Source organism: Urtica dioica, chromosome 1 (assembly GCF_054948205.1).
Source record: "Urtica dioica subsp. dioica isolate 48M chromosome 1, U.dioica_male_clone48M_v1_H2, whole genome shotgun sequence".
NCBI lineage: Eukaryota > Viridiplantae > Streptophyta > Magnoliopsida > Rosales > Urticaceae > Urtica > Urtica dioica.
In genome coordinates, this window is record NC_142756.1 from 41,479,603 (window position 1) to 41,493,617 (window position 14,015).

The 14,015-nt window shown below is 37.6% G+C and overlaps 3 protein-coding genes and 1 long non-coding RNA gene across 5 annotated transcripts; 3 read left to right on the forward strand and 1 right to left on the reverse strand.

The window, feature by feature from the left end:
- Positions 1-265: 265 nt before the first annotated feature.
- LOC149407950 (uncharacterized) lies at positions 266-1,678 on the forward strand. Its single transcript, XM_089616140.1, has 5 exons — positions 266-539; positions 700-773; positions 865-944; positions 1,066-1,220; positions 1,501-1,678. The coding sequence occupies exons 1-5, from the start codon at positions 413-415 to the stop codon at positions 1,551-1,553; spliced, it is 489 nt and encodes a 162-aa protein (XP_089472266.1). The 5' UTR covers positions 266-412; the 3' UTR covers positions 1,554-1,678.
- Positions 1,679-1,820: 142 nt separating this feature from the next.
- On the forward strand, positions 1,821-4,415 carry LOC149407951 (uncharacterized). Its single transcript, XM_089616139.1, has 9 exons — positions 1,821-1,983; positions 2,088-2,435; positions 2,547-2,805; positions 2,882-3,013; positions 3,161-3,250; positions 3,543-3,681; positions 3,815-3,917; positions 4,017-4,069; positions 4,349-4,415. Exons 2-9 carry the CDS (start codon positions 2,275-2,277, stop codon positions 4,354-4,356), a joined length of 945 nt encoding a protein of 314 aa, XP_089472265.1. The 5' UTR covers positions 1,821-1,983; positions 2,088-2,274; the 3' UTR covers positions 4,357-4,415.
- Positions 4,416-4,452: 37 nt separating this feature from the next.
- Positions 4,453-8,661, forward strand: LOC149407952 (uncharacterized). The gene is made up of 9 exons (XR_016297532.1): positions 4,453-4,498; positions 4,578-4,682; positions 4,880-5,047; positions 5,262-5,331; positions 5,396-5,465; positions 5,670-5,763; positions 6,289-6,328; positions 6,634-6,727; positions 7,055-8,661. It is a non-coding gene; the product is annotated as an uncharacterized LOC149407952 (long non-coding RNA).
- A 203-nt stretch (positions 8,662-8,864) lies between these two features.
- Positions 8,865-11,117, reverse strand: EDL2 (EID1-like 2). Of its 2 annotated transcripts, none has more exons than XM_089616142.1 (4): positions 10,910-11,117; positions 10,604-10,812; positions 9,425-10,200; positions 8,865-9,296 (listed from the first exon to the last, which is right to left on the reverse strand). In XM_089616142.1, exon 3 carries the CDS (start codon positions 10,189-10,191, stop codon positions 9,427-9,429), a length of 765 nt encoding a protein of 254 aa, XP_089472268.1. In that variant the 5' UTR covers positions 10,192-10,200; positions 10,604-10,812; positions 10,910-11,117; the 3' UTR covers positions 8,865-9,296; positions 9,425-9,426. The 2 variants fall into 2 exon arrangements, with proteins under 2 accessions (XP_089472268.1, XP_089472267.1); XM_089616141.1 differs by having other exon boundaries at positions 9,425-10,216.
- Between the last annotated feature and the right edge of the window lie 2,898 nt (positions 11,118-14,015).

Below are 14,015 nucleotides of genomic sequence, written 5' to 3' on the forward strand. Positions count from 1 at the left end.
TAATTTTTTCCCACTTTCCACCAAAAGATTAATTTTTCCCAAAATACCACCGAGATGTCAACATTGTTGACATCTATGTCAACAATGTTGACATCTCATAGTGAAACTCACTATGAGATGTCAACATTGTTGACATAGATGGTGGTATTTTGGGAAAAATTAGTCTTTTGGTGGAAAGTGAGAAAAAATTATAAAATTAGTGGCAAATGAGGCAATTTCTCAAAAAAAAAAAAATGATAAAAACATATAAAAATAAAGTAAATTAATGTGACTCGCACAATACCAATCAGACGACAAGTCCCCGCTGCGATTTTGTCACGCTTCCCTACAAACTTGCTGTAAAGGTTTCCCTCGCCGGCCTCGTCAGAAGAGAGAGAGAGAGAGAGAGAGAGAGAGAGAGATACACAGAGAGATGCGGTCATCAGAGTCGGAAGCAGTAATGGAAGGAGTGGCCTCAATAGCACTGTTGCCAAGTGGATCCATCTCCGGACATTTCATTCAACTTCCGAACTCCATTTGCTATGGCCTTCATGCCATTGGTACATTCTCTTCTCTTCTCTTCTTCTATTTCCAAACTCACCCATCTTTTCTGGGTTTCTCCCAAATTTTTTCAATTTTTTTAATTTTCTATATATCGGAAATTAAAACCTCATGTAACGGTTTTGACTTTTTTTTTTTCCTTTTATTCGTGGGCATTAGAACTTGCTTGCGAAAGGGAGTGTAGCAGGGGTGAGGATTACCGTCTCATCAAGCTCACAATCATAGATTACAATGTATTAAGACTATCCGCTTAACTTAATAAATAAAATTGTCTTTTTTTTTTTCTTCAGCTTCTGTGGACTAATTTTGGTGCTAATGTAACAGAAAAAAAAGGAAAGAGATGTTGTGTTGGAATGTAGAGGCCACGACGCTGCACGGTTCCGCAACGTCGATCACGTTCATGGGTAATTAATGAGAGGAGGAAGAGAAAAATCCTATGATCCAGAACTAGAAAATGATCTTATGGTCGTTATGATTTTCCACGTGAATGACATTTCTTTATGGTTGGTATTTTTCGGAGCGAAGTTGGGAAGAGGATGTGGTCGGGATGGTCAAAGAGGAACATGGGAAGAAGAAGAGGATAACGGTTTCGTTCGACTGTGAGACGCTCAAAGCCGAGAAAGCAGCCGAAGATCACATCAAACACTTCATACCCAAATTAGCTGGCCTAGATGCTGTTGGTATGTTTTATTTATTGAGCTTTTCACGTGTGATAATATTTCTTTTTTATGTAGAGCTTAGCCAGGTATTCTAGCTATTCTTGGACCTAAAATGTCCTACCAAGCAATTTCCTTGGAGAACGTAATACATGGGAAAGAAAAAAGTGCTAATACTAAAACATTCAGTTTGACTTGAAGGGATGGTTTGACGTGAAAATTGTTGCTTAAGTTGGTAGTTGGGACTTTTTTTCTGTTAATCCACATTTTGACAGTCTTCGACTAAGCTACCTGAATTATGCAGTCAACATTGGCCCAATGAGGATCACAGGATTGAACTACGATGGAGATGATTAAGTAGAGTCAACGTTGACGATAACGATAGTGTTCAAGTCGAACATCAATCTCATGATTACATCTTATCACATATAACTTTTGTAATGATGCAGATTCCTATTTAATGTAGTGATGCCCGGTTTTAATTGTGTATTCTCAATATATATATATACACATATATATACATATATATATGTGTATATCTATATAATATAATAAGTCAGAATCGTGAAAACACTATTCATAGACTGTTCATTGTTTTTTATCCTATTACATGACGACACGTCAGATGAGTTATATTTGTGATGTCTATTCGGTTTTTCCCATTCGTGTCCACTCGAAACTCAAATCTTTATCAGGCGTTTTTCTCATTTCTACTACCATACCTATACCGCCTCCGCCGATTCTCTGCATTCGCCGATTCTGCCTCTGCCGATTCCGCTGACACTAGGTTTGTAAATTAGGGGTTTTTTTATCAATTATTTCTTGCTCAAATTGATGGTTGGTCTGATTTTAGGTTTGTAAATTAGGGTTTTTGAAAATAAAAACATTTAGGTTTTCAGATCGCATCTTGCATATCCTTTGAAATCGTTCACCGTCGCCATCGGTGAGCTCTTCATCGGCATAGCCTCTCGGATCGTCAAGACCACGTCGCTCGGCCGAGCTCCAGTTGGAGATAGGATATGGAAGGACTGTTTTTTATCCTATTACATGACGACACGTCAGATGAGTTATATTTGTGATGTCTATTCGGTTTTTCCCATTCGTGTCCACTCGAAACTCAAATCTTTATCAGGCGTTTTTCTCATTTCTACTACCATACCTATACCGCCTCCGCCGATTCTCTGCATTCGCCGATTCTGCCTCCGCCGATTCTGCCTCTGCCGATTCCGCTGACACTAGGTTTGTAAATTAGGGGTTTTTTATCGATTATTTCTTGCTCAAATTGATGGTTGGTCTGATTTTAGGTTTGTAAATTAGGGTTTTTGAAAATAAAAACATTTAGGTTTTCAGATCGCATCTTGCATATCCTTTGAAATCGTTCACCGTCGCCATCGGTGAGCTCTTCATCGGCATAGCCTCTCGGATCGTCAAGACCACGTCGCTCGGCCGAGCTCCAGTCGGAGATAGGATATGGAAGGACGACGAAGTGGTGTGGGAGGTGAGGAAAAAGGACGTTGAGGCGGAGCTGCGGAGGCCGGTGGTTAGTTCGCCGGGGTCCAGCGTCTCCGCCGCTGGATTTCTCTTCCCTGACCACCTCGGCGTCGCGCATGTAAGGTGTTCGATCATTTGTCCCAATGTGAGCAGTTTTTTTCATTAACCGTCGTTTTCTTTTTTGTTTTATGTAGCTTCAAGTTGAGGCTCCGAGTGTGTGTCAGGCCCGGGAAGCTCGCATTGATACCCAGACTGAGGAACACAGACAACAAAGCGTTCACTTTCACTTTCGCTCTCCGAAACTACTGCCCCGTATCGGATATCGGGTTTGGATATCAGGTTCCTAACAAGTATTTAGCTTGTTCCTGTAGATCTACCGTTCTAAATATATATATATATATATATATATATATATATATATATATATATATATATATATATGTAGATTACTTGATTAAAGGTGCCTTCTCCAGGTCCTCCGGAGATTGAATCATCCCAATATCATAAAATTGAAGGAGGTCGTCAAGGAAAACGATGAGGTTTTCCTCATATTTGAGCACATGGTGAGAACTTTTTACTTTCTTCGAGTTCTTGCTAACAGCCTTTTTCTAAAGAAATCGTGCCAATAACTCATGGGTTTTGTGTATGTTAATAATGTTCTGGTTTTGTGTACATAACAGAAATGATTTTATCATTTGTCTAATTTTTCAAACTAAGTCAGAACTGTAGCAAATAATAAACTCACCAAAACAATTATACAACTTGGTGGCTCTTGCAAGTTACATTGGAATTATACGAACTCCAGTTATTATTTTGCCAATCATCACTAACTTAATTCGTGATCATATATCACAGAATTTTAATCTCTACCAAATAATGAAAGAACGCCAAAGGCCCTTTTCAGAAAATGAGATTCGGAGCTTTATGTTACAAATGCTCCACGGTCTCAATCACATCCACAGAAGTGGATATTTTCACCGAGATCTAAAACCTGGTATGCTATGTTATTATATTCATGTTTATCCAGAAGTGCTTTATCTATAATTATTAGTTTAAAATTTGGCCTTTTTTCCTTGTAGTTGACTGCACTAAATGAAAATATCTAATCATTCTTTTTGTTTTGAAAGAGAATTTGCTGGTGACAAGTGATGTCCTTAAAATTGCTGATTTCGGACTGGCTAGAGAATTGTCATCCATGCCTCCCTATACCGAATATGTTTCCACAAGATGGTGAGTCTTATCATTAATAATGTACTGAGTATGTACTGTGTGTGCACTGGTTAATATAATGTTAACTTTTACGTACATTTCTGTTTGGTTGTACCATAGGTATCGAGCACCTGAAGTTTTGCTGCACTCCAAGCTATACACTCCCGCTGTTGGTAAGTGCTAACCCTTCCCACCTCAATCTGTGTATCAATGTAGTACATTTGTAGTTCCTCAATGAGGAATGTGTGTAGATGCGTTATCTTTTAGTAATCCAATTTCTGAGCAGGTTTTTTTTATCGTATATACTTCCCTGAGGGAGTTTCTTGGGGGTTCAATCTCGTCAACTAATCATAAAAATATATCCTTAAACCTTTTTGTGAAGCTTAGGGCATTTATATGGATTTATTTAATCCATGATTATATTGTATAATATTGACAAATGAAATTTGCAGACATGTAGGCAGCTGGTGCAATCCTGGCGGAGCTTTTCACTCTGGCCCCTATTTTTCCCGGGCAAAGGTAATATTCTCATCCAAAGATTATTGTCTTTAGTCGTGATAAAAAATGATGCGTCTGCGAGTATGACCTCTTAATCTCAGCAGGTTTGATAAAGTTGATATGATCATTATAGTATTATGGTGCTATAGTTTTGATTAGTAACTTGGTGTCATGTTTTCTCAGACAAAAAGGGTATGAAGTTGATCTTGTCGGGCTTTTAGGAGGGAAAAGGATAAAGAGATTGCACTACAGGCATTAGCTGCTGAGAATCAAGCAGCTATGCAGCTGGTATGTGTTGGTTTTCGTAATTTCGGTCTCTCTTCTGTAATGTAGTTTACTTACTTGGTTTCTTAGCTGACTGTGTATAAATTTATCAAAAAAGCTATGGAGTAACTATACATTCTTCTTAATTTATTTCAAAATAAACTTCGCAGTGCTATTTTAGAAGTTGATTTATATTTTTTGATTTATTTTTTCCTGAGCAGGGTAAGCAAAGAGAGGATGAAATACAGGGTCTTCGAATGAGGTTACGGTTTCGAGAAGCAGCAATAAAGAGGCTGGAAGCTGTTGTCTCTGGAAGGATCTCGGCAGAGACTCACTTGCTGAAAGAAAAGGAAGAGTACTTGAAAGAGATTGATGTCCTTCAGACACAGGTCAAACGGAACCAAGAAGTAACAAAATTTGCTGCTTCTTTATCATACTTGTTCTATTCGTGCATTAATTTAGTGGTTTTCTTTCTTTTTGGCCATTTCTGCATAACATTAATTAAAATATCCTCTTCATGATCATCTGGCTCTCAGTTTATTTTTACTTGCGTAACATTGTCTGTTTCTCCCATTTTATAATCTTCTGCAATGTTATTTACAGGCTAAAGTCATTTTATGAAGAAGGTGAACGTGAAATGATGAGTGAGCAGCTCACAGTTTTGCAGAACAAGGTAAAAAATTCATCAATATTGAAGGACTGCACCATTTTATAATCTTCTGCAATGTTATTTACAGGCTAAAGTCATTTTATGAAGAAGGTGAACGTGAAATGATGAGTGAGCAGCTCACAGTTTTGCAGAACCAGGTAAAAAATTCATCAATATGAACACATGTTGAGTGTGTTACTGTGCAGCAATCTATATTTATTCATCGTGACGAGTGTCCACTGATATAGTCAGTTCGTGATCAAGATCGTCGTTTAGTTCTTGTATTTCATTTCTTTGCTTTTCCTTCTTTGATTTCGATGCTTAAGCTCAATCTATGGCTCTTATTGTTTTTTCTTTTCCAGCTCAATTCAATTTGTTGTAATAGTTCACGGGAAAGTGTTATGGAAGCATCATATACATACCCAAACATCGAGCTTCACATTGCCGCAACAAGCGGTGAGAATCTTGCACCTTTTTTCCACTTCATTCTTTCAAATAATATTGTTCTTCAAATTCAAGGTTGAGTTTTAGTTGTGTATAATCGAACTGGTTCACATAATTTTATGATTGGTTAACTCATTTCTTAGTACCTTATAAAACATATGAATTTGCAATGTTTTTTATTGAGATTCTCTGCCAATTTTTTTAGAAATATGTGATCTTTTATAATAGAAGAAGATGCCAGTTTTGCCAATTTTTTTTTTCTTCTTTCGTCACTAATACATAGATGTGATTCATTTTTTCTCACTTTCTTACTCGTATATTTTATCTAATTTTAATAATATAGTGACTCAAAATTACCAATTATTTTCCACTGTCCTAATCCATTTTACTTTAATTGTTTAATTTTCCAGAGTTTTAAAAACATACGAAAAACTTTCAAGAAGTAAGCTACTATATAAAAACAGAGAAGAATTTGGTTCTAATTTCGATTTTCGAAGTTTCTAATCTGCGTTCGTTTATATGTTAATTTTGTGGCAGATTCTGGAGTCGAAGTGAAAGATTCCATTGATTTACTTGGGTATGTTTACAAACTTTGTGTCGTCTTTTTTGTTTATTTCTCTTTTGCGATTAATATTTTTACTGTTATTTGAGTTTAGTGTTGTGTATAAATAGAAATGTGAATTGGTTCTTTAGAACAGCTTCATTTCGCTGTTTACCTTTGGCATTTCTTTGAGAAATTCGTTAGTTTTGGAATTATGAACTCTCAGTTGATATCGAGTGTCACATTGGTGAAGCTGTTAGCGTTTTACGGGTTCAGTGTATTGTCATAAAGTAAAGTGTATAGGCAAATTGTTTTTAGGGTTTTTTTTCCTTCTGTTTCAGGTGCTAATTATACGACAGAAACTTGCGGAGTTATACGAGTCTGGGCAGCAGTGGTCAAAAGTAGCTCAGATGCTTAGTGGAATGAGGTCGAAGAGTAAGATCCTTTAATAAGTTTTAAATTTTAACTTATTCTCTAACAAGAGTTCACAAGTTTTTGGAACCATTGTATTAGGCAAGTTGTGTTTATTTTAGATGCAAGTTATTAATTTATAAGATTTGGACTCGCGAAATAACTTTAGTAGTAAGTGGATGTGAAATCCCCAACAGCCAGCTATCAGTTAGAAAATCCCCCAATAAAATTAGTTCGACTTGGATTATCCCTTTGCCAATTGGTTGCAAGGGAAAAACCAGTATGCCAAAACATTAAGCTCTGCATTGTCACTTATCTGTTGAAGCTTTCTGTTGATGTTTGTGATTGCAGAATGATGATGTTGTTAACACTGAAGCTTTTATTTAATAAAGCATCATTTCTGATTAGCAACAGTAAGCATGAAGTTCTTAATTTACAATACAAGGTTTGTTTCTTCGTTGGTAAGCACTTGATGTTCGAAATACGTTGTTAATAGTATTGCAGGTTAATAGACTTTGATATATTTTATTTACAGCACTTGTATGTATTTAACACTCAGTTATATTTTCTTTCTCACAGCCCTTGACTTTTAATACAAATCAGCCAATTGCATTGTAGCGAGTAGCGACAGATTACCAAATTTTCTTTGTTTAGTTTGCCCTCAACGTTGTTTTTTCTTCTTTCTCTGTTTTGAAAATGCTATCTCTTTGTCATATAAAGAGTTGAGGATTGTAATTTCTTTAACCTGATGGGTGATCTCAAAGTAGAGCATTTCTAGGATCCAGTTTTCTTCTTATTTTAACCTTCTTTTTCTTATTGACCTGATTATTGTCTGCATAATTTATTAATTGCGTAGTTATTGGCCCGACTGTTTGTTTTATTGTACAAAAAAGATCAAAATTTAGTCACACTTCAAGACGTTGAATTGATGGAAATTTATCACGTGGTTCAGTCCATGTTTCTTAAAAAAAAAATTGATGGAAATTTTACTAATTGATATTTTGAATTCTTGGGTTAGAATTGATGTCTGTGTGTAGTGTGTGAGATTGATATTAGTAACAGATCTTGTAATATCTTATTATCCGTTAATAATGTGAATGAAATTTTTCACAAATATATTATTTACTTGAACGTTGTTGGTATGGATTTCTTCTTTTTCTTGAAATGATTTCACTGATTTTTGCCATGGAGAAAATTTTATCATTTTCAGGTCTATCTGCTTCGAGGGATTGTCTACATTATTATAAAAGAAAAAAAGATATTGAGATTGCTAATTCGACATGTACGATTAAGATTTTGAAATTAGCAACATCACTTAGTTACTTTCAATGTCCAGTTGTAGGATAAGCGATACGTTTTGGGCATTATATCAAAAGATGACAAAAGATTGGAGCTTGACTCAATTTCAACTAAGTTGTTGTATAAAAATAGAACTTGAAACGCACTATTTTTTCCATTAATTGTATGACAAGTCTAAGAAATTTGATATCGAAGTGTAGCTGGGGACGAACCCAAAGTTACTGAAATGGTATCTATCTATCTATCAGGTCACCATCTTTGGTTGGGTTTGTGATAGTCCGACAGTTTCAGAGTTTATTTTTGGATCACCTTGATTTTCAGGACTTGATGCTTGGCGTCGCTGATCTTCATACCCCGGGAGCCGTGGTTGCGACATAGTCTGATGATGATAGCAACAGTGAGTTGGTATCAGGGGATAGTGGTGACGATGATGTTAGGGCGCATAAAATGAAGATATTGAGGAACTCAAGTGATCATCCAAGTTGGCCTAAGGTAATTCTTGGACTGAAATCGGAAACAATAAATCGAATAAATTGCCGAAGATTGTTGAACTTGAATGTGTGTATGGTATACCATCAAGTATGTGTAAGTATACATTAATGTACCATTTTCTTTATCTGGTCTTCTAAATATAGTATCTTAAAATTACCAATTATTATCAACTCCCTAAGTATTATTTATGGTTGAAATATTTGATATCTTAATATTCATTTATAACCTTATGCTTTGAAGAAAAACTTGGTAAATTAAATCATACATATTTTAATTATTTACTGATTACAACTACAAACACCACGTGCGAAGCACGTGTTTCAGACTAGTATATATATATATATAAGAATAAGCATCGTAAGAGATGGAATAATAGAAAGTGAATGAAAAGAGCATAGACAGAGAGATACAAAGAGGTATATATACATTCTGTTCAACCACCACACAACTGAAATGAACTAGCTACAGGTACATTTAATAGAAATGGTACAAATGTAATCACAACACACAATAACCACGTCCATATAGAGAATTGCACAATTCAATTTGAATGGATTAGATAATAATTCTCCAAGTCAAATCACAATTTTTTTTTCCTCCATGCAAATGATCACCTAATATGCAATGATCGGCAACAACACCTTCAGCTGCAAAACATGGGCAGTGCAAAAGATCAAGAGCTTCTAAATCCCATACTAGAATTCTCGTTCATTGTTGTTGAGTTTCAGTTTCTTTCTAACACAGTGCCACTCCCTCAATTCGACGTTTGACGATCCGGTTTTCACGAAAAACAATACGAAATCTGGCAAAACAGTAGGGAAAGCTATCATCTCATTCACATAAAGTCAAGCATCTTTTGGGGGGACTAATCAGCAAAGCTTCTTCATTCTAATCCCTCTAATTCTAAGTCTTTAAGATGCAAGAATGTACCTTCATTTCTTCGTCATTTCCCACTCTCCCTCAGACGCCTCTTCCGAATCAGAGAGAGGCAAGAGGGTACAGATTCCAAGCATATGGCCGTTGAGGCAAACGAAATACTCGATGCAATCCTCGTACGAGCCCAGTCTCACACTTGCACTCTGCGGGATCATCTTAGCTTGCGACATACTCCACAGCTTCGCTTTACAATAAGGGCAAACCTCCTTCGGGTGAAGATGAGCTCCTTTCTTGATCAACATCTTCCGAACCTTCGAGGTGGCAAAAGACTTGAACACCCCTCGGAAGAAGCCTATGTCCCCGTCGTCGCCTTGGTCGAGGTGCTCGCAAGGATCAGAGACGTACAGCACATCGGTCCTGCACTGAGGCAACAGAAAGCTCTTCCCTGAAGTTCTTGAGAACCGGGTCCGGTGAACGAAGTGGCCCGGGACCTGGGCGTTGTTGAAGAGACCTCCTTTTTGGCAGCCCGAGCAGTGTATGAGAAGCTTCCCGAGAGCGCTCCAGTTTCCGTCGACGCTGTGGCTCCCTCCGGATTGAAGGTCGATCATCATCTTCGGCGCCCGCGTTCTGCAAAACTCCTTCCACAGGACTCGCTTGGCGAGATCGTCGAACCATTTGCACACGCACGAGAGCGTGGCGATCAGCTGCGGATTCCAATTCAGCTCATGGAACACGAGGAACAACGCGTCTTCGCTCAGGTGTCCTTTCGAGCACTGGCAGCTTGATGAGTGTATGCAACGATACTGCTTGGTCAGAATCATCGTCCCCAACTGAAAACTCGATAAACTGAGACATTGCTTAAGATAACTAAACATAACACCAGTTAAAAAATTATATTTAGTTTCCTATTTTGCTTGGTTGAAACAACTAAGGTGAGCTATATATCCCGACCGATTGAAATGCGAGAATCAGCATGCGAGAAAGCATATAAAAGAAACAAAGATCAATCGGATCAGACACAGTATATCCTTCCGAATCACACTACATGCATATTTCGCAGTTCTTAATGCTAACGGAGTCAATCCTCAGATCCACAATCAAATTCAGACCTGTCATGCAATAACCTACTTAAAATTCAGCAACTAAATGTCAATTCACTAAATAAAAGTAAAAAATGAAAATGAATTCGCTCAAGGAAATAAAAATAATAATCACCAAGTGTTGATTCTCCACCTGATATCAGCTGAACAGCACGATAAGCAAGGACGGTTTTTTAGAAAACCCTAGCCCATCTCAAACATCAAACAAAGTAACGAAAACTGACAAAGGACCAGCCTCGATCGTGACAACCCCGGAGGTCAAACTCCGAGACCTGTGACCGAATCACCTCAGATCACGAAAATCTCCCTAGTCATGGTCTCAAAACCCTAGAAATATCACCTCTGCAAAATCCGAATCGTCGATGATTTAGGGGAAAAACAAGCTCAAAGCCGCAGTAAAATACCACATTAGCCCCGAAAAAACATTCGAATTACACACCTGAGACGGAACGATCATTCGGAAGTTTGACCTTCCAGAAGGAGCAGTTTGGTGAAAACAGAAGTTAAGTATGGACTCACAGATACAAAGGCATAGATAGTGATTGCAAGCGATGATATAGAAGAAAGAAGAAGAAGAAGAAGAAGCAGAGGAGAGATTTCTTAGCTTGGCTTTGGGCTCCATATCGATATAGAAGAATTATTAAATACGCAATAATTATTATAACGCTATGCCTATAGGTGGCGTTAAAACCACAGGTCTGTGACAAACTCCACGACTAATGACCATTAAAAACCCACCACGAGGTAAAGATAGGTTCCTGTGAACGGGACAGTGCGTTGTATTTGGCGTGGTGGTGGTGACGTCTAGGAGAGACGACACGCCGAGTTGTTTTAAATTTTGTAATAATACTTATTTTATTTTATTTGAGACCTGTGCTTTTAGCTTAGCTTTTAGGGGTATAATCTCATGGGTTATTAATTAAGATAATCTTGTGGGGTAAGATCCAATTAGCGTGTGATTAAGCGCGTGACACGTTGTTGATTTGTCTTAATTACTCTTTTTGGGATTTACCAAAGTTTGCGAGTGAGAGTACTTTATTCATTGTACCATCAACCATTTTTTTAGGGAAATTTGATAAACCAAGTCTTTTGTGACACCACATTTGAAAATAAAGCTATGTTTTAATACTCTTAGGAAAATCAAGCATTTTTACTTATGAAAAGTCAGAAATACCCTTACCTTCCTTCTTCCTTCAGTAAGAGTTAAATGAGTTTATAAAATCGAAATAAAAAGAGGGGGAGCAAAACCCAGGGGATCCCATCCCAAACCAACGCACGGCGAGAAAGGACAAAGACCGAACCGACGAAGCCCGAACCAGAGCACCGAACGGAAGAAACCCACGCGAAATCTCAGCGCCCAAACCAGCCACTTCATCGCGAGTCAGTCCAGCCCTCCTCGTCGCTGAGCGCCCACGATGCCCACGCCCTAATTCCTTTAAACTCAAATTTGTTGGGCCGTCTACGTAGTTAACCACTTGAGAGAAGAAAAATGGGTAAGTTTCGATCCCTGATTCGATGATATTTTGTAAGAGATTTGTTTGATTTGCTGGAAAAAAGAGTTTGGGTTCGTCATTTGGGATCCTGGAAAAAGTTCGAATTTGTTGTCTGTAATTTCGAACTTTATCGCTGTTATTTCGATTGCATTTTGTGTTGGAATCGATCTAGGGTTTAAGAAAATAATTAACGCTTCGGGAAGCGGCGGAATTTTAAAAATTTTCTTTTACAAGTAAAAACGGTTTTTACTAACCTAGACAAGTGCAAGTACATGTAATTAAAAACTAATATGAACTAAGAAGTTTACTAACCTTTCTTGAAGCTTGATCTTTGAGAAGCTCTTAGAAAGTTGCAACGCTCGTCTCCCCTCGCAGCACGTCTCTCTTTCTTTCCTCGGCACCTCGAGCAACCACGAAAGTTTCTATCACTAAATCACTCGAAATAAAGGAATTAGTGAGTGGGCACTTTTAAACACTACGACTTAAGAACAAGTCTTGAAGTCGCAGAGCTAAACACTAGGTCGAGTGAGGACTTAGGTGCCAAAACAAGAAAAATCGAAAATAAACTAGAGAGAGAGAGGAGTTTCGGCCAAAGTTCTAGAGAGAGAGTCTCTCAAATCTCTTAAACTTGGATGAATGAAAAGTGAGGAATGGGGCTCCTATTTATAGGAGAGGTTTTACCTTCAATAAGGTAGTTTCCTCTTCTATAGAATATCACATATCCATGAGCAAAAATCCCTTATTTCCCATTCCATTTGGGCGCCCAAGGCTGCCTCCTAGAGGCTTGGATTTGTTTCCATTTATGTTCCTTGGCTTGCCTTTTTCTCACTTGGCCGATTCCCCTATGCATCCCATATGCAAATTTGTTTCCTCTTTTTCTTTTGGCAAGTATCTTGATACATTTATGCACAAAATAATCTCTCCTATTTCTCTATAGGGTAGGCGCCCATATTGTCCAAAAAAAAGGCTTCTAGAAGCTTTTCCATTTATTCATGACAACATGAAAAAAATCCATTAAGAATTTTCAATAAAATTCTTATGAAATGAAATTAATTCACCAGGCCCAATGATCAAGTCATGGCCGAGTGACATTAAGTCATCAAATGAACTTGTCAAAAAATTTATTGACATTCATTTCATCATTTGTCTCAAAAGACAAAAATACCCTTTTGACTATTTTCGTTCTTGTTTTGACTTAGCTTCCAGTTTAACTATTCCTATCGATGTGATTCGTGACAGTGACCTCATGGACCCAAATGAACAAAGCTTGAGCTAAACACTTGGACTCAAAAGTTCACAAACCTTTTCCAAGTTTAGCTTAATGCCAACTGACTTCACTAAAGAGTTGACACTGAAAATCTCTCGGTTCAAATGAATTTATTTTCTACTCAAGAATTCGACCTAATTATGATGAGCGGATCCACTGAATATTATCTATGTTTACCCTTCATGAATGTCATCAGCTAGTCGGGATTTACTAAATTACCATTTTACCCTTCTAGCTGTTATTTCCTCAACTCCTTTGTCGCTTGTGAATAAGTTAGAAACAATGTATTGACGAGGAGCTAACAAGTCACATTGTTTCATCCAAAAGAGTCAGGACTCAATTTGGACACTCGCCAGTTTATTCACACTCCAAGGAACAAAGCATGAGGTGACATACATTGCATTTCAGCAATCTTGTACATGAATTCCATATCTATGAGAACTTCACAAAGTTACTCATGACAGACTCACAACTTAGTACTTCACCAATAGGCCTTGTTCGGAATCACATAGTGAGTCCGAACTTTGACTTTCTCAAATGAGAATACTAAGGTGTGAAATGGCATGTCTCATTTCAGGATTAAGGTAAGCACGATGCAATTCATACGTAGTGACTTCGAGACATAAGAGGTTAAATGGTTTGTTCTTATCTTGTCTCTAGAAGTGCACTGGTCAATTCAGTACCTTCGGAAGATACCTAGAAGAACTATAGAGTCTCCAACTCTCAATGCCTCAAAACCAGACATCATAGATTCTTCTAACAATCATACTGAGGTCAATAGTCAT